The 20,742-nt window shown below is 37.7% G+C and overlaps 1 protein-coding gene across 6 annotated transcripts in view; it reads left to right on the forward strand.

Annotated features, from left to right (window-relative positions):
• CD47 (CD47 molecule) overlaps positions 1-20,742 on the forward strand; it is a 69,397-nt gene that overhangs the window by 36,451 nt on the left and 12,204 nt on the right. For 2 of the 6 annotated variants that reach the window (XR_004956851.1, XM_036243804.1), the window contains exons 4-10: positions 7,628-7,735; positions 8,848-8,940; positions 10,420-10,518; positions 12,163-12,255; positions 17,606-17,637; positions 18,982-19,006; positions 19,630-19,662. Coding sequence is in view for 5 of the 6 variants with exons in the window: in XM_036243804.1 (XP_036099697.1) it covers positions 7,628-7,735; positions 8,848-8,940; positions 10,420-10,518; positions 12,163-12,255; positions 17,606-17,637; positions 18,982-19,006; positions 19,630-19,662 (483 nt within the window). In the remaining variant the exon portion in view is untranslated. The remainder of the gene's footprint in view (positions 1-7,627; positions 7,736-8,847; positions 8,941-10,419; positions 10,519-12,162; positions 12,256-17,605; positions 17,638-18,981; positions 19,007-19,629; positions 19,663-20,742) is intronic. The other 4 variants (XM_036243805.1, XM_036243806.1, XM_036243807.1 and 1 more) reach the window with 4 other exon arrangements.

Here is a 20,742-nt window from a genome sequence, read left to right on the forward strand (position 1 = left end):
TATTGCCCAGTTTCCTCTTTTGATTATCCATTGTAAAATGTCACAGTGGTTTATCGCTGGGAAACAGGTGGTAGCACAGCATACACTTTGCTGTTGTGTGTGAGCTGAATCACAGATGTGCAGTGACCAATCCCCAGCAGTCTTTGAAGGAAGTGGCATGACTGGTCACTGATCATGATGTGTAGCATTGTGTAGTGATTTGTGGACTGAACAGATGGCCATGAAGTTTGCACCTTGCACAATCACTCAGTTAATTTTTCATGGAACTGAAATGTATGCTGTAATTTTAGGGGAACTTGTGTTATTTAACTAAATCATAGTGTCTGAAATTCATGCATACCAGAACTGTGCAAAGCCAGGACTACTGTAATTTATTTCAAACTTGCGTATTCAAGGCATCTTTCATTTCCTAACTTTCTAGTCCCTGAACAGAATTATTCTGCAAGGATTTCAGATACTACTCAAAGGTATTTGAGTAGCTGTCCCTGTAGAAATCATTGTTGGGAAATTCAAGGGAAAACATTCTCTGTCACAACAGCCTTGAGATCCTTCTAAGTCCTTGAGTTCAGTCTTGAGGACTAGCTTAATATTGAAAGTAATTAGGCCATGAAAACACAGTGTAAAGAAGTAGCAGAACAGGGAATTTCTTTGTAGATTAGAAAAAGTATTCTGAAGAAATGGGGACATATACTAACTTGCACTGGGGAATTTCTAGCCAAGAAGGTAAAATATCATCACAATAAATATTATTACAAAGAATCATTCTTTGACCTGGCTGATGGCCCCTATTAATAGGACTTTGTTATTAAATTTACTCTGAATTCTGTTAAATACTACTGAACTCCCAGTGCCTTTTCTTGGTCCTGTCCACATAATTATCACATTCTGTTATTAAATAATATGTTATGCACTAATTTTATTGTAGGAGGAACTGAACAAAACCAGAGCTCAGCAGTATACTCTTTTGTAGACATTAGTCGCAATTCCTTTGACCTTTTCCAAACTCAAACATCCCAGCTTCCTGCAGACACTCTGAAGTTATGGCATCACCCACAAGACCAGAAACGTCTGGAGCCCAGAAAAGGAAGTCTGAGTGTTGGACAGCTCTTCTGTAATGTTTCATATTCAAAATACTTGCTGCAGCCCTGGCCGGTTTGGCTCAGCGGTTAAAGCATCAGCCCTTAGACCAGAGAGTCCCAGGTTCGGTTCCCGCTGAGGGCACGTACCTCGGTTGCAGTTTGTCCCTGGCCCCGGTTGGTTGGATCGTGCGGGTGGTAGCCAGTCGATGTGTTGCTCTCACGTCGATGTTTCTCTCTGTCTCTTTCCACCTTTCTCCCTCCGGCTCTATCTGAACATAAATGCAAAAAAAAAAAAAAAAAAAAAATGTGTTCAGGTGAGGATAAAAAAGAAACAAACAAAAAACTTGCTGCACAAAGCCTGGGCTCTTTTAGGGCTCTTTTATTTCTGGGCCCTGTAGACTAAGAATGTGATTTCTGGTTATTAATGTATTTTGAAAAAATTGTGTTATCAAAGCAAGTTGGACAGTTTTAGAGTTTATTATGAAATTATTTTACTTGCCTCTGGCAAGTAACCAGTTTATCACTGGCATTAATATTCCATTTTCCATACACCAGTTTCATGAAGCCTTCTTCCCCCCCCTCCCCGAGTGTTTTAAGTATTTTAAAAATAGTATTTAAAACTTAATTAATTTTATAATTTGAAATTGTAATTTTATCTTAAAAGTTATTATATATGCTTTACCCTGTGTGGAAGACAATACTGATTTTCAGCTCAACAGATATCAAAAGAAAAAAAGCTTAAAATTATTTTCCTAGAGTTATCAGAGAATAGCACTATAATAATAAAATCAAACATATCAACCCGTCATGATTTATTCTTTTTTAAATTCTTTATTTATTTTTTAAATCCTCACCCAAGGATATTTTTCCAGTTATTTTCAGACAAAGTAGGAGGGAGAGAGAGAGAAACAGCGATGTGAGAGAGACACATTGATTGGTTGTCTCCCACACGACCCCAACCAAGGCCAGGAACCAAACCCCAACCAAGGTACATGCCCTTGACCGGAATTGAACCTACAACTCTTTGGTCTGCAGGCTGACGCTGTAACCTCTGAGCCAAACCAGCCAGGGCTATTCTTTAATTTTTTATTACTAAATATGTGGCTCTTTTTATTAAGAATGCAAAAGATGCTGCTCTGGCTGGTGTGGTTCAGTGATTAAAGCATCAGCCTGTGCACCCAAGGGTCTCAGATTCAATTTCCAGTCAAGGACCCATGCTTGGGTTATAGGTTTGATCCCTGGCCCCAGTCAGGGCGAGTTCAGGAAGCAACCAATTGATGTGTCTCACATCTCTCTCTTTTTCTCTTCCCCTAACCCCTCCCTCCTACTCTCTCAAAAAATCAGTGGAAAAGACATTGTTAGGTAAGGATTAGCAAATGACAAAAAAAGAATTCAAAAGATGCAAAAGCAGCCCTGGCCGGTTTGGCTCAGTGGTTGGAGTGTCAGCCGGCAGACCAAAGAGTCACAGGTTCTGTTCTGGTCAAGGGCACATACCTTGGTTGCAGGTTGGTCCTCAGCCCTGGTTGGGGCCTTGTGGGAGGCAACCAGTCGATGTCTCTCACATCAGTGTTTCTCTCTCTCTCTATCCTTCCGTCCCTTCCACTCTGTCTGAAGATAAATGGAAAAATATCCTTGGGTGAGGATTAAAAAAAAAAGAAAGATGCAAAAGCACATGAAGCAAGTCCACAATTTCCCAATATCCCAAGGGATACCCTTATTGATATTTCTGACCTTTTTCTTTTCAATTATTTTTCTGTGCTGTTTTGTTTGTGTGTTTGTTTGTTTATAGAGCATTACAGATGACCTTCCCTTTTGCCCTTCCATTGCCTATCTCTCTTTATGATTTATTTTTAATCTGATACCCATTATACCTCACTGGTTAGCTTTCGTGTATCATCACCAAGTCATTAATTGCTCAGTCAGGAAACATCTAAAGGTCATATCTTTGAAGAGGCATTGAATTCTGGGATTTTCAGGTTTTGTTCCTAAACCGTGGTCTGTGTGGGCCTGTATGGGCTTAGCAAATTCTGTCTTTGGAGTATCATGAAAACTAAGATGATAGATATTATCATCTCCAAATTGACCTGCTAATTGTACCAGATTTCATCAACCACAACCTGCATTCTGTTTTATATGTGCTTTGTATCAGTGACAAGGAAATGAGAAAACACTACTGGCGTATCTGTTTCTAGAATTAGCTGTTTCTTCGGGTAACTGGAGAGACATGCCATTTCTTTATTCACATGGATTTGAAGAATTACATAAGGGACTTTCTTAGGCTAGAGTAGACTAGACCCACACCTTTTATTTAATTGTTATATGTAGCAACACTTCCCATCACTCACTCCTCCCCCATCCCAAACACACATACCCATCACACATTAGAACATAAAGGTCTTGAGGCAGCATGGAACAGTGATTGTCACATAGTAGGTGCTCAGTCAGTTGTTTAATAAAGTAATCTACTTGTACCTTGATTTGGTTGAGATGGACTAATAAAAGGCCTGCTACATTGTAGCTACACAGGAAATATTCCCAGAACAAATGAAGCAACCTAGTCATTCTGAGAGGTAGCTGGCTAGATTTCATTATTTTATAGATGGTATAAAAGGGACAACTTTAGAATTCCTAATTTTTAATGAAAATATAATATTGTCTCCCAGTATTTTGGGAGTTCCTGTGCAGGTGGCACTAAGGTTATAAGTTTTGCTTAAAATGTAAACACTGACAACACCACATGAGGATGTGGAGCAACAGGAAGTCTCATACATCAATGCAAATGGTACAGCCACTTTGGAAGACAATGTGGCAATTTGTTGCAAAATTAAACATTCTCTTTTATATGATGATCCAACAATTGTACTCCTTGGTATTTATCCAAATGGGTTTGAAAACATACGTCCACATAGAAACCTGCACATGGATATTTCTAGCAGCTTCTATATGACTGCCCAAACTTGGAAGCAACCAAGATGTTTTTCAGTAGGTGAGTGGATCAGTGCACTGGGATATGTCTAAAAAGAAATGAGCTATCAAGCCATGAAGAGACATGGAGGAACCTTAAATACATATTACTAACTGAAAGAAATCAATCTGAAATGGCTATATGCTGTATGATTCCAACTAGAAGACATTCTGGAAAAGGCAAAACTGGGGAAACAAAGATGAATCATTGTTAGAAGTGGGGTGCAGGGAGAGATCCATAGGCAGAGCACAGAGAATTTGTGAAAATACTCTGCATGATACTATGATGATGGGTAGTTATCATTTTACATTTTTCCAAGCCCATAGAATGTATAACACTTAAAGGCAAACTATGGACTTGAGTAATTATGATGTATCCATATAGGCTCATCTTGGTAAAAATTGTACCATTCTGGTGAGTGATGTTGATAATGGGGGAGTTATGCATGTGTGGGGGCAGAGAGTATAGGGGAGTGCTCTGTACTTCTAAATTTTGTTGTAAATCTAAAACAGTGCTTTAAAAGTATTTAAAAAGTGTAAATACAGTTATTTATCATATTCTATTTTGTGTATTGATTTCAGTACTTTTAGTTGAGGGGAATCTGTTAAAGTATGAACACTTTTAAAATTACATAGATTGTCTTTCCCAAAGAGCCAGAAATTCATACCGGGAAGTTTGTTAAGAGCCTGCTAGGAACACATTAAATTATCTTTATCTTAATGCTGAGTGTCTGTGAAGTTACTTGAATTTATTTTCTTTGATTACATTTATAGTTTTTATAGATTTGATAAATAAGGATAAATCTACCTCTGGAAGGACAAGAAAAGACAGCCAAAAAAGGGATTCTTGCAGTTACTGAGTTCTATAACATCTATATCAGATTCCAAATCCTTTAGCTACATTGAAAAAATTGACAACTGGGCTGCAAAATACTTTCTCCCCACTTGCTGTGGGATATGCTAAAATGTGGCCATTGTGGCAAAGAAAATGAGTCCAAAGAAACTCTTTTTAAAAGATTCACTAAAGAGCCCGGCCGGTGTGGCTCAGTGGTTGAACATTGACCCATGAACCAAGAGGTCACCAGTTCGATTCCCAGTCAAGGCACATGCCCAGGGTGTGGGCCCAATCCCCAGTGGGGGCATGTAGGAGGTGGCCAGTCAGTGTTCTCTCTCATTGATGTCTCTCCCTCTCTCTCTTTCTCTCAAATCAATAAAGAAAAATAATTTTTTAAAAAGATTCACTAAAGAAAACATGGAGATTCATTTTCATTGCCTGTGGTTACTTAAGTAGATCTCACTAATATATTTGTTAGAAATGGTTGCTTAATTTAAGGAAGAGTTGAAGGTAACCTTGAAAATAAATAGTGGTTGAACCAATCAACAGAAACTAAAGCTACCTCCAATATTTATATGTAACAGTTTTGAAAAGATCATTCTATGGCAAAACACTGAAAATCAGTGTAATTTTACGATGTTTTCATTTTGTTGCTATATTTGGCATTATTTTTCTCCTGTAACTCTTCTAAACCTGAAGAGGTTGAATTTTATATAAGAATCAAACTCTTATTAAGTCAGCCTTTTTACATGAACTTCTATGTACTCTAAAGGTGAATTCTTGCTGCTTGATCTTAGTAGCTCTTTTATGTGTTCAATTAAACCTAGAAGAGTGTCTTTTGAATGTCTGTGTGGTGCATTTGAAGTAGGTTCTATTTTATAACCCTTTTGGAGAACTTTCAAGCTCTCTTTAGATAACAATAAGCATTGAATTAAGTGGAAAACTTGACATATGTCTAGGGAAAATTTATTTTTCTATCTATGTCGGTGCCTTTTGTGACCTATACACGGAATTTTATCCTCACCAGTCTAGAAATAGGGAATCTGTGCAAATCTGTGCCCTATAAGAAAGAAGGGACATGACTGAGCCATAGTCATGACTTAGGTGACTGGGGGTAAGTCCCAAACCTGGATGGATCATGAAGGCTTGGGGAACTTGCCATATTGTTTTTGACTCTTTCTTGATTAATGTAGATTTCAGTTACTCAGCTTCAGGATTGATGATTGATTAGCTCTTCATCTCCCCCTAAAGAGAATCAAGTTGAGTTTTACAATCTGAAGTATATGAGTAAGTAGTGATTTTTTAAAGTCTTTAGGTGCCTGTATTATTCCTCAAGTATCTTAACCATAGGTTATCATATAGCCCTAGGTTATAAAACCTTACAAACAGATTTTAGCATGGTCATTTAAGAGGGAATTGTTCTTACTGTATTTGATCTGTTTGTCATTTTAGTGGAAGCAAATGTAAAGCTAAAAATAACATGTTTTTAAATCCCCCCCCCCCCAGGACATTGATTAATGGCCTGGATGAAGCAAAACAATTTTAATCGTACACTTTTTCTCTCTGCTACTCAATCTGCTTTTATGTTACTTTTAACAACTTTCTTGGTAAAAATATTAGTTTTGATATTAACCAAAACAAAACCTAAAAGGTGAAGATATAGTTAAAAACAATATTGTTAGGTTTATCCATTACATTATTCTTTCAGGAAGGTACCAGACACTTGACAATAGAGCTAACATCAAAAAACAATAATGTGTATAATGAGTCCTGTTAAGCATTTGTAGTTTATTTTTATGAAATTATATTAGTTGAACAATTTAAGCATTTCCTCCTTTCAGGATACCAAGAGGGTGTTAATTGTCCAGTGTTTATTTTTTTAAAACAAAGTATCTAGATTTCCAGATGTTTTACTAATTTTCTAAGAGGTGAAAGAGAGTTCTCTCTCTCTCTCTCTCTCTTTTTTTTTTTTTGTTATTCCTCACTCAGGGATATTTTTCCACTGATTTTTAGAGAGAGTGGAAGGGAGAGAGAAACATCAATGTGAGAGAGACACATCAATTGATTACCTCCCAGATGACCCCAACCAGGGCCGGGGGTCAAACTGCAACCCAGATACATGCCCTTGACTGGAATCGAACCCGCACCCCTTTGATCCGAGGGTCGATGCTCTAACCACTAAGCAACCAGCCAGGGTCAAAGTTCTCTTTTTCTCAATATTACTAATTAGCCACTCATTTCCCATCTGCATTATCTATATCAGCTGTAAGCCTGAGGCAGTTTTGCTCCTCGGGACATTTCACATACCTAGAGACATTGTTGGTCAATACAACTTGGGGCTGTCACTGGCCTGTAGTTTGGAGGAAGGCAGCAATGCTACTGAACATTCTGTAATGAACGGAGCAGTCTCCTTCCTCCACAGAGACTTCTCTGGCCCTAAATGATAACAGTTCCTCAACTGAGGAAGCCTGATGTATATGACTTCACCTTTGAAGAGTAGGGGAATAAAAGCATCACCTATAAATTCAGCACTCATATTTATGTTGCCATGGCACTATTTAGCCATTGACTGACTTATTATGCAAAAGATTTGAGGTGGCTTGACATGATGTGAGAGAGTTATTCCTCAAAGGTTATTCAATTATAGGAAGTTATCAGTCTGTCTATACTTTTTAAGCTACAGAAATGGCAGCATTTCTTGAGATTGAGTTCATGGAATTCTTTCTTTGTTGTGTTTTTTTTCTTTAAGCACTGAAATACAGCTCCAGTGTTACGAAGGAGAAAACCATCCTTCTGTTCGTGGCTGGACTGGCTCTCACTGTATTCATCATCGTCGGAGCCATTCTTTTCATCCCCGGTAAGGTGCAACAGTCACTGTGAGGGAGGCAGGGTTGAGACCTCGAGAACGCCAAGGCAGGTGTAGGGGGATATTTGTTTTCTAGAGCTGCGCTAACCAATGACCACAAACTGGGTATCTCAAAACAATAGCAGTTCTCTCAGTTCGGAAGACCTGAAGTCTGAAACAAAGATGTCATCGTGACTGTACTCCCTTCCAAGACTCTAGGGGAGAATCCATTTCTTGCCTCTAGTTTCTGGTGTTTGCAACTCCTTGGTTTGTGGCAACATAACTCCGGTTCCCTGTGTTAAATCTCCTTCTGCCTCTCTCCTCCAAAGACACTTATCATTGGATTTAGGGCCCACCTGGTTAATCCAGGATACAGTCCTTCTTTCAAGATCCTAAATGTATTCATATCTTTTTCCATATAATGCAACACTCACTCTTTGGCTGTATAAATTAATATTTACAGATTCTGGGGATTAGGAGGTAGACATATCCTTTAGGGCCACCATTCAACCCACCGAAGAGGCCAGCTTCATCGGCCAGGACATGGAGGTGGGAGTGAATATGGGAAACAGATTGATCTGAAACAGCATTTGCTTTTGGAGGATGGGGACAAGGGCATGCAGCACATGGAAGGAGCAGCGAGGCTCTGCTGGGGCTCCGTGTGTAGGCTGTAGAAAACCAGTGGTGTTTGAGCAGAGAGCAGTATGGGTAAAATGTTTAAGACAGAAACTTGGCAGCTCTCTTTGCAGCTGGGGTTGGTGAGGATGTGGGGAGGAAGGAGATGAATTCAGAAGACAGCTAGAATAGCTATTTTGATTTTGGGACAGATGGAATATAGCAAATGAAGGAATGGGTAAGAGAGGCTCCAAGGTAGTTAAGAAGGAGGCAAAGCCAATTCAAGGTTTCAACATGTTGAGACTTAGATGTTGACATTTAGATGTCTTAAGTTCAATCTTAAATTAAAAAAATAGTCACTTGTTTTGTGTGAAGTTTATTTTTAAACATTTTGTAGTTTGTAAGAATAATATTGAGATGAATACATATAATAAATTAAGTAGTTTAACTTCCCAAGAGTAGGAAGTATGCAGGAAAATATTTTAAATGTTATTTTTATTTATTAACAGGTGAATATTCAACAAAGAGGGCCAGTGGACTTGGCTTAATTGTAGTTCCTACAGTGATACTAATATTACTTCAGTACTCTGTGTTTATGATAGGTAAGTATTTGTTATTTTAGCGTGGTTGTGACTACCTTTTTCACTTAAAAAAACAATTTTTGATTCAGCTATTCTTTTTTTTATTTTTTTATTTTTGTTACAGATGTTTCTCCCTTTTCCCCCACTGATTCCCCTGTCCCTCCTCCCCGCCCTGTCCCCAGCTTTGTTGTCCATGTCCATTGTTCATGCATACATGCATATAAGTTCTGTGGTTTATCTCTCACCCACCACCCCCTCTTCTGGGGTTGTCAGTCTGTACCCTACTTCCACGTCTCTGGGACTACCCCATTCCTCAGACTGTTATGTTCATTATATTCCACAGATAAGTGAGATCATATGATACTTGTCTTTCTCTGTTCGGCTTGTTCCACTTAGGATGATACTTTCCAGGTCCCTCCATATCGTCTCAAAGGATAAGAGATCTTTCTTTCTTATAGCTGCATAGTACTCCATTGTGTAAAAAAAAAAAAAAAAAAAAAAAAGCTGTGATTCAACTATTCTTGTATGGTGTTTTATAATACAATAAAAGTTGGTTTGTCTCCCTAGCTATTCTTAGTGAAATTTTCCCCATGTGGATTAATTTTAAGATTACATTAGGTTTTCAAAGTATTTATTTTGTAAAAAGTGATTTTCAGAGATATATTTAATGCCAGTCAGTAGATTTTTTTAAATTATGCTATATAATTTCTTAATGATTATCTTCATATTCTTATTTCAGTTTTTTAAGTTATAAGTAGATATTAAACATTCTTGTTCTCTTTTTTTGCTAAGCCTCTCTTAAACAAAAAAATGAGTTCTACAAAATAGGGTTATAAATCATAAAGAGTAGAAATATGTACATATTTTTAATTATTGGCAAAGCTTAACATTGTAGTTTTAAAAAATGATCTAGATATCCAACCTATAACTGGTAACATTTTCACTGCATTTTGGGAGTAAATCACTAAATATCTTTGTTATTATTAAAGAATCTCTTTCTTTGCATTTGTGCATTTAACTCTTGGTCCTAGAGCCTGTATCTAGGTTGCTGTACTTTGAGAAGGTATTGATTTGTTATAAAACAAATTGTTATAAAAACACAGATCTAGACACAGTTAGTTAGAGGGCTGTGATGTTTACAGTGGCGGGCTTGCGTAATGGTCCCGCACCAGGGCAATGTGTGCACACGGCGGAGCCCTGTGTAACAGCCATTCCTACTGTGAAATGTGCAAATGTGGTAAAAGCAGCATTGTTCTAAGATTTGGGGTAAAAACTGCCAGTCCAGCTCTGCTCACTGCAGAAATAAAAGGCTGCTGAGTGTGTGACTGTGGGTCTGACTTCTTGAGTGGAAATTATGGTGTAGATGGTGGGGAAAGCATCTGCCATCCGGCAAGGAACTCCACAGTCAGTCTTTGGTCATAGGATACTATCCTGGATTGTACAAAATCCAAGTCAAATTAATTGCTTCTTAAACACTCTCACTATGCTTTTTCCTCGAAGCTCCAGCTATTGGGATGTCCTCCTACAGCATTGCCATATTGATCCTCCAGATGCTGGGCTTTGTGCTCTCTGTGGTTGGACTAAGCCTGTGTATCTCAGGTAAGGATCACGTTCTTCTCTAGTCCCAGTGCCTCTTCCTACTGGGAATTTCTCTTTGACAGAGCTCTTTATTGTGTTTCTTTTTCTTGTTCTTTTTTAAAATATATAGACTTCATTTTTCAGAGCATTTTAGGTTCACAGCAAAATTGAGTGGAAAATACAGAGAGTTCCCCTATATCCCATCTACCCACAGCCTCCTCCACTATCAACATCCCCCACTACAGCAGTACACGTATTACACTCCGTTGAACCTGCACCGACACATCATTATCACCAAAGCCCATAGTTTATATTCGGGTTCACTCTTGGTGTTGTACATTCTAGAATTGTAATAAATATATAATGATGTGAATCATAGTCACAGACAGAATATCATGCAGAAACGTTTAACTGCCCTGAACGTCCTCTGTGCTCTGCCTATTCATCCTCCTTATCTCCTGAAACCCCTGCAAACCACTGATCTTGACTGTCTCCATAGTTTTGCATTTTCCAAAATGTCTTATACTTGGAATCATGCAGTCTGCAGCTGTTTTGGATGGGCTTCTTTCACTTACTAGTATGCATTTAAGGTTCCTCTACATCTTTTTGTGGCTTGATAACTCATTTCTTTTTAGTATTGAATAATATCCATTGTATGAATGGACCATAGTTTGTTTATTCGTTCACCTGTTGAGGGACATCTTGGTTGTTTTCAGTACATTGGAAAGGTATTGGTTTGTTATGAAATCACAGACCTAGACACACAATATCGACGTGCATGTTTTGGTATAGACATAATTTTTCTACTTCATTTGGGTAAATGCTAAGGAGTGCAATTGCTAAGTTGTATGTTAAGAGTATATTTAGTTTTGTAACAAATTACCAAACTGTCTTCCAAAGTGGCTGTACCATGTAGTGTTCCCACCAGCAATGAATGAACATTCCTGTTGCTGTACATTCTTGGCAGCAGTTACTGTTGTGAGCTTCTCTATTTTAACTCTCGTTTTGCCCCCACTGAGATCAGTGCTCTCCATCTTGGTTGTCTGTGGCTTATGGGCTGATTGTTCCAGTGGCCAAACTGCTATGCCTGTGTTGGTGGGCGAGCTTTTAAAATACCCAGGCTTCACTCTGGCTGATTTGCTCAGTCGTTAGAGCATTGGCCCGTGGACCAGAGTTTCGAGTTCAGTTCTGGTCAAGGGCACGTACCTCGGTTGTGGTTTGTATCTGGCCCTGGTCGGGGTTGTGCGGGAGGCAACCAGTCGATGTGTCCCTCTCACATAGATGTTTCTCTCTCTCTCTCTCCCCCACTCTCTCTTCCTCCCTCCCACTCTATCTGAAGATAAACAGAAAAATGTCCTCAAGTGAGGATTAAAAAAAATAATAATAACCAGGCTTCAACTGGGTGGAGGCTTAGGCTTTACAGACTGTTTTCATTTGTCTCGATGTGATAAGGCATATGTTATGCAACAAAGTCTTTTTTATTTTAATAATTGGAGTCATTTCACTGAGTGAGTTAATAATGGATGAACATATGTGGGTAATTTTTGTTTCTTGATAATGAGAAAAATACTCTCCTTAAAACTTGATACTATTACTATTATTGTTTTTAAGAAGTTCAGTTATTTCATATGAATTTCTAATATAAATTTTTATTTATTTTTACAGCATGTTCCCCAGTGCATGGCCCTCTTCTGATTACAGGTTTGGGTGTTATAGCTTTAGCGGAATTACTTGGATTAGTCTATATGAAATTTATTGGTAAGTCAACTTTATTTTTTATAGTCTATGCCAATAATTTCACATATACTGGGTGGGACAAAAGTAGGTTTACAGTTGTGAGTTCTTGAAATCAGAGTTTATCCTTGTATTATTATTTATTATTCTATCATTTTCCATACCAACAACTGTAAGCCTTGATTTTGCCCCATGCTGTATAATTTGGAAAATGCTTTTGGTTGGTTCTTACAGCATAGGATCAAAGAAATGTATTGGTAACTAATGAAAAGGGTAGAAATCATTAATAAACAGTTCAGATTATAGACTAGTTGAAAAGAGAATGGCTTCGTGTTTTAGAACGGAGAAGCCGTTTATGCTGTGGAAAAGGGCGGCGGGCGAGGGGCCCTCCTCAGGTTAGAGGCCCATCGCCTCCTGGGCAGAGCTCCACTGACACCTGCTCTCAGGCTCTTCCCTCCGCTTGTGGGCCTGACACTCCAGGTGGGCGGGGTTGACCTTCAGAATCTGTCCCTTTTGTCCGTGAAAGAGCAGTGTCCTCGGATACTTGACTTAAAAATACTTTCAGTTAAAAGTAATACACTGAAATAAATACAGGCTTTTATTATTTTAAAAAATCAATTGTTACTAAGTGTGAAATCAACTTATTGTTTCTAAACTGTGTATTTAATCTGCCAATTTTCAGTTGACAGGATGCTGTATGAGTTATTTGTAATACAGATATAGAGACAGATACTTTTAATGGTGCCTAAAGATATTCCCTGCAATCTGGTTTATATTAGTCTCCCTTAAAAAATACTCTTTTTTAAATTTATAAAATAAAGCAAACTCTTGGACATTTATCAAAATAGTCAAAAGTTACAAATAAATGCAGTAAAACATTCAGTCTTTCTGCTTTGCTTTAGGTGAGCTTTACTGTATGTGTTCCTGAAAATTCATAAAGACCTTGAATCATTCAATTCAAATTTTTTAATTTAACAAATTCAAATAGTCAATTTTTTATATGACTTGCACAATACTTTCAAAGAAATTTTATTTTTGAACTTCAGCTTTGGCTGACTGATCATTGAGTTCAATTCTGTTATATATACTTTGTCTCCTTTTACTTTATGCTTATTAAGAAGATAATTAATATGTAGTACTTAAGTAAAATCTAAGTACTTTAGTTTATGTGTTTATAAAGTCAGATTTCTGTCACTGAAATTTTCTTAGTTCATGCCTCATAAGTTCCTAGAATACAATTAAGACTTCTGATGCCGAATGTTATTCACTTGGTAGCTATCATGAGCATCGCATTCTGAATGTTGATACATATTCTATTTTTGTTGTGTCTTCTAATCACCATTTGTCTGGTTCTTGAAGATGACACTGCTGATTATGTTGCCCCCTATGAATGCCTGAGAGCAGTATGTGAGCTGCAGTGTCCGTCCAATATTATGTAGTATCAGATGTCACAGACTGGTGGTCAGATCTTTGTTCTTTTTTCCTCTCATTATCTGGTTTGCCCCCCCCCTTCTGCTGCCATGCTCCCCCATGCCGTCCATGTCTAACAAAGAATGATGTTCAGTACAGTTGTCAGTAGGTCTGGAGATACTGACTCAGGTGGGAATAGGCGTTCTCTGGCTGCCACCCTCTTGACCTTGCTCTCCCCGCTTCTCCATTGCCGACATCCCTAAGAAGGCGGGGAAACCAATGTAATTACAAACGTACTCTTCTCAAATTAAAATCAAAGTGAAAGTGAAATTATGAAACTTTCCCCAGATTATTTTTTTCTTTATCATAGTTTACCATATAAATATATCATATGTAAGTTAAGAATTTAGTCCAGCGCAGCCAGTGTGGCTCAGTGGTCGAGCATCCACCCATGCACCAAGAGGTTGCCAGTTCTGTTCCCGGTCAGGGCACATGCCCAGGTTGTGGGCCTGATCCCCAGTGGGGGGCACGCAGGAGGCGGCCAGGCGATTCTCTCTCATCGATGTTTCTATCTCTCTCTCTCCCCCTTTTCCTCTCTCTCTCTAAAAAAATCAATAAAGAAAAAAAAGAATTGAGTCTAATTTTATTGATATGGTGAGAATATTCTAAATTGACTTTTCACATCAGCTTGTCTGCTGCCAGGGTTCAGAGGCACACCTGCCTTCAGTTGAAGGGCGAGAAGAGCAAAGGCACAGGGAAGTTGCTCGTTAGACACTGTGGTAGACTAGGAAAAGGATGTGTTTTTCGTACATGATCTGTACATCTGAGTACACTCAGCCCTCATTTATCGTGGTTAATCAGTTCCAGACTCTACTGCGATAAATGAATTTCTGCGAAGTAGGAGTCTTTATTGATACACAGTCGTCTTCGCCACTTCGCGCTTCCACGTGCACGGCTGCACTCTGTCGCAGTTTTTTCAAATATTATACTATATTCGAAAAAACCACGGTAGAGTAAAGCTGCAACGTCGGAGCGTGAAGTGGCGAGGGACAGTGTATATGTAACATTAAGGTTGCAAATGTGAGCATTTGAATCAGGAAGTAAAAATTGTAAACGTTTCCAAAATAACTTTTACCTTTGGAAAAGCCTAATGAATATGTCTTGACTAAAATGCAATAAAATCCTCAGAGAGTTAAAAAAGAAATCCAAGCTCTCTTTTAAAGATTAAATTAATGTCCCCATGAAAAGTTCAACTTTTATTATTTTCATTATTTCCAAGTTTAAATTTGTCGCCTTACTTGTTACTTTAAGGAGAAAGATTTTAACTTTCTTTTTTTTTTTTTTCTGGTCGTCTTTTTTAACTGTGTTGGATTGCTTTTTAATGGAAGCATTTAAATTTTATACAATGAAATTAGGGGCTGTGAATAATAACAATGTGAGAACATATGGACGATTAAAAGGCACTAACTAAACTGCATCAAGTTAAGCTTATTGTTTATATAGGGTGTTTTGTATACTTGTTAATTTTTTTAAAGCCATTACCCGTATAAGGACATATAATTGTATTTTGATACAAATCAACCTACTAGCAGTCAGAAATCAGATTTACCACATCTCATATATTAGAATGACATGGAACAGAGAGAGAAAGAGATAAAAAAGTCAGCGATATTGTCTTGCCCATTGTTGAGGAGAGGTGAATTTGGTATGAACAGAAAAGAGTATTTCTGAAAATTCACAATCTATATTTATGGTATGTGCCAAGTGTTTCAAGAAGAGAAGAACAAATCAAGAAACATTGCAAGTGAGCTGATATGAAATGCTTAAGGCTTTAAAAAATATATATATATATTTTTGGCTGTCAGTGCCTTAGGCCCATGGTGGCAGCAGGTAAATGACTATCACCCTTTTGTCACCTGGGTCGTATGCTTATTGGAGAGGATTAACTCAAGTGAAATGAACTTCTGCACTGTTTGGTTTTATAATATTGGAGGGATCGCAGCTGACCTGTGTGCCTTTGAATCACTGTTCTTTCTAGATCTCTTGTTTTCAGAATAGGCCAAATGTGGTGTCCTTTGTGCCTGTGAACTGGACCTCAGGAACTATTCTCCACACATGATTGGGATAGAAAAGGAACTACTTGGCAGTTCTTACTACTAATTCTGATGAATAAATTTCTGAGTTCAAAAATACAACTCTAAAGTCTTACCTCTGACCCTTCACATTAGCAATCAGTAATTTACATAGCTGCTCTGTTCTGTTTTCCTTGGTTGAACATAGACAGAGGGCATGGCTTAGTTGAAGTGAGTTATATACATGTAACAGTCATGATGGTGCCTAATAAAATTCTGTAACTCCACCTGGCTTATTTGGAAGGTTGCTAAATGTGAATTCACTCATATTCCCAAACCCATTTCACTCCACAGTACTTTAAAAAGAGGTTTTCTTCTTTTTTGGTTGCAAGTAGAAACCACTCTCTAGCTACCTCCAGCAAGGTAGGCCGCACATGATAGTAACAGAGGTGGCATCTCATGAGACCAGATATGTAACTGGGCCTCACAGAAGGAGCAAGAAGTAGTTTAGGAATAGAAAGGATCCAGTATGTTTCAAAGGATTGAGTCATCATATTGCCCTCTCAGGAACCATAGTTGGTTAGCCGTTCTGCCAGTTAACAGTTACTTAGTTCCTCTCTGTGGTTCTGTACCTGCTAGCCAGCCTAGCTCACCCTTTCCCTTTATGTCCTTATTTTTTCTTCCTATTTATGTCATCTCACTGATAGCTTTTCTTACCTAAAGCTCTAAGCTTTGAGCTTCTCCATGCTGACCTCCCTTGCCACCTTCCTTTACCATCACCAACTTTCTAGTCTTCATTCTGTTTCTCCCCCTTCAGATTTCAGTGGGAGAAAGAAGCTTTCCAGCCCAGTCGGTTGTCATTTTCTCTGTTTCAGAGTGCCTTACTAGCTTCTGGCTCACCTATGCAGTGGTTGCCCTTGGTTCTCACTCACCTCCACTTCCCATCAGCTTTGGAAGCTTCAAAAAGTGGGTCTGGAGGAATGGTAGTGAGTAAATAGCATGGAAAACTGGAGCAGTTCTGGGGGCCTACATCAATCTGGTAATAAGCAAATGCGGTGCTATCATCCAGTCCAGAGAGCAGTGGATTGACTCCTGTCACCAGTAACATCACCCTCCTACATAATCATTCACAGGGTGTTGCTGGTTGAGGCTTTTGTATCTGCAGGACTCTGATTGGTTTTAGCTGCTCTGGATCCTCCCTACTTGGTTTTTGTAAAGAAGTTCTCTTGTCTTTATGCAACTAGAGCAGTTCTTTTTCCTTTGTCATGCATGTTCGTCATGCCCTATATTCCTTCATCTTTATTAACCAATCCATTCAAGAGCAGTGAAGAGGAAGCTAAGAAGGAACACACAGAGAAGAGCTTGATTGTAGCTAAAACTAGCTGTCCAGAATAATTCTTTATACTCAGAGGCATCTGAATGTTTTAGTTCGTGTGTTACCTGTCTGGAGCTTTGAAACTTGAAAGAAAGGAAAACGAAGACCAGGCTACAAGGAACAAGAGCAGTGGGCTAAGGGTGATGGGGTCGAGGCAGAGACTGGTCCTTGTCACATTCTGTCCTCTTGGTAGGGAGGGATGTAGAGTCTACAGTGGGGTGAGTAGATGACAGCGCTTTTCCACCACAAAGTTGGGGAAGATTATGGTATGAGCAAATGAGCAGATGTGTGTTTATTATTTGATGTAGGTGGGTTGTTTGCATCATCTTATTCTGTCAATTCATATAATCAAGAATGTTCTGTATTTTTTAATAGACTATCAAAACTGGAACTCTTTGAGTGGACTTTCTGGCACCTCCAGTTTTAGCCCTGAACATTTTATTTTAAAATTAAACAGTGTGTTCCCTTAATTACTTTCATTTATTAAATTCATTTTCTTATTTTTAAATTTAATCAGCTTCCAATCAGAGGACTATACAACCTCCTAGGGTAAGTTAAAATTCCTTAAATGAATTGGGTCTGATCACTTGATGATTTTAGTTGAGGAATGGTAATTGAGATATTGAACCCTTTTGCTTTCTGTTTAGTGTAACATCAAATTAAGAGAATGTTGAAGTCATTTAATGACCTTTGCAGAAATAGATTCAATTCTATTTTAAAACCTATGCTTGATCATTTAGTAGCAGTGGGATAGAGTAAATTATTCCTTAAGATACTGCGAACTTCTCATACCCAGTACTGGAAAGTTTATGTGTAAGAATAATGGTCATTGTCTCTGTTAAAGAAAAGCTGATTCCAATCTGTTGCCTCCTCTGTTGGGTGTATTTGATGTGCATACACAAAACAGCATTTTAGGCTTAAAATGAGGGATAATGTTATATTAAATTGATTTTATTTAAAATAACCTATAAAATAAATGTAAATATTGCTTTAAAATATCTGTTCTGAATTATGATTCATTTCTTCCATCCCCTCGTTCTATAAGCATGCTTCTTCCTCCAAACTGTACTGTAGTTTTTACTATACCTTGGATATCTTATTAAGCTATCTAAGAAAGTTCCAAAAAAAGGAGTACATTTAGGAGATAAACCGAGAGGAATAAGTGAGGGGAGAAGTTAAAACAACAACAAAAAACCTTTAATAAATAGAGATTCATCATGGTGACAGACACAAAAGCTACTTTATGCAAATCAGACCTGGATAGGACTATATTGTACTCATCTTCCCATAAAGGATTTAATGTTAGCTGTGCCCTCAGAATGCCAAAAGTGAGACTCCTCTGTGTGGCAGGAAGTGGAGATTACTTACGCTGCTAAATCTGATAAGCCTCAGCAAACATGCCTGAAGGGCAAGAGGAGGTGGGAGTGCTCTACCACAGGTGTTTATGCTAAAACGATTGATGCCATAGCTACATTGGTCGCAAACACGCAACAGTTTTTCCTGCGCCTCTACTAGAAATAATCCACCCATCAGACCCTTAAATCCTAACCCATTTTCTTTGCATGACTTAAAAATGATTGTTTTGCTTTCATCTCTTGTTTAACTGTATTATTTATTATGTTGCTATTTATTTTGGACTTTAATAATTTTTTTGGGTGGGATGGGAAATTCTGCATAGACAAAGAAAGTTAAGAAAAGACAGTTATTATTAAACAATTAGTGAGATTTGGCAAGCTTTGCTTTGTAACTGTTATTGTCTTGCTTTTAGACTATAGGATTCACTGTTTACTACATAGTTTAAATATTAGCATATATAAATTTCAGTGTGAAGGACATGGAATAAATTCTATTTTTATTCTATTTTTATATAAATATATTTTAAATATTTTCCAGAAAGCTGTAGAGGAACCCCTTAATGGTATGTGGTTATTACAAACTTGAATATTTTCCTTGATCCATTACCAGATCATAATTTGAACTGGTCCCAAAAGCAGTTAGAATGTTCTGTCTGTGCCTTGGGAAGAATCTAATTCTTTTTTTGTTCTTCCTTGACCTCTCTTTTTTGATTATTAATCAAGAATTGAAAGTATTGCTTTTGTAATGTTCTCGTCTCTGAGGAAAATGCACTGTTCTGTGTCTCCCAAGTAGTTGCATGCCTTAGCCGAGTAATATTGGGCGAGGGGACTGTGCCTTTTTATATTGGTCGAGAATGAAGTGCTATAGCACCCCAGTATAGAAGCATCTCAATTAATTTTAATTTCTGATTTATAAATTTTAGAAAGATATAGTCTCTCACCATGAGTGAGACCAAACATTTCACTTTCTTCCTAAATCTAGATCTATGTTCTCAATGGACTGTTTTTTGTGGGGACCATGGGGTATGATCCACAGAAAGGCATTGCAATCAAATGCCCTAAAATTAATTTGGATTTACAGCTGTGGAATAGTTGGCATGATATCACTGCACATTTGTTTATTTAGAAATTATTTTTAATTGTGGAACCTTACTAACTTCTTGCTTGGCTTGTTACTGATTCTTAGCATTTAAAGAATCAAAAGGAATGATGAATGATGGTAAGTATAAAACGTACCTACAATTGGTTAAAATATGGACATTGAAAAGAAATAAAATTGCTTCTTGAAAATATGGCTTTTTAAATAAAAGGGACACTGTCAAGTCATAAAAGTATACATTTCTTAATTTATACAACTTTAATATACTATGCTAAAATTGCAAAACTAGTACTATAAAAGCTGTCGAGTGTCACCAGTCAGATACTCCAGCCATATTGCTCAGAGCAAAGAGAAATGACCACTTTTAAAAAAACATTTTTTAGATGGAGTTATATAACATAGATAATCTGGCACAAATCTTTATAATCTTGACAGAGTTTCTTTTGTGCTTGTGTTGGTGATTCTGTTGCATGTAATCCATGGAGGCTTAATATCTCTGCTTTACCAGGAAGGAACTTGGTTCTAACCTTTAGGGAGAGGATTTTAAAAGAGAGAGAGAGAGAAATGTTTGGTCACTCCAGTTTTTGCTTTTTGAGGGGGACAACTTAAAATTTGTATTATATATTTCAGACACATACATTTGTCCTTAAAGACGTCAGAGATATTGAATGCTATAAGTATTCATTTTAATTTTACCTTAACATGCTATGATACTTCAGTGCTGTTTACATTTTAATGTGTTTTTATCTTATCAAAAACTTCTTATCTTTGCTGTTTATTATCATGCGTTGATCATGTAAATAGTTCACTTTCTATGTTTTAAAGTCTGTGACCTACCTGCTCACCTCTGTAGCAAATTGGTACAGCATTTAATTCAAGAGGCTATATTCCTGCGTACAATTAACGTTTGCAGAAGAGTTAAAACACACAGCTTGGGTGTTGGTGGATGAAGTTAAAATAATGTCTAGGCTGTGTTCAACAAGGAGGCACAGACTGGTCCACTTTTGTAGGTTTGTGTCACGGCCTTTATTACAAAAATGCATGTTTTGTTGTACTAACCACAGCCCTCCAAAAAAGTTGTGGTTTGTAGGAATAAACTACATGGTATTAGACAGAGAATTGGTGCCTGGATTGTGGCATGGTTCGTTCATGTTTCCATTCTGGTGTTCTCATTTCAAACTGATTTGTTCTGTCTTTGTC

This window comes from Molossus molossus, unplaced genomic scaffold (genome assembly GCF_014108415.1).
Source record: "Molossus molossus isolate mMolMol1 unplaced genomic scaffold, mMolMol1.p scaffold_m16_p_5, whole genome shotgun sequence".
Lineage (NCBI taxonomy): Eukaryota > Metazoa > Chordata > Mammalia > Chiroptera > Molossidae > Molossus > Molossus molossus.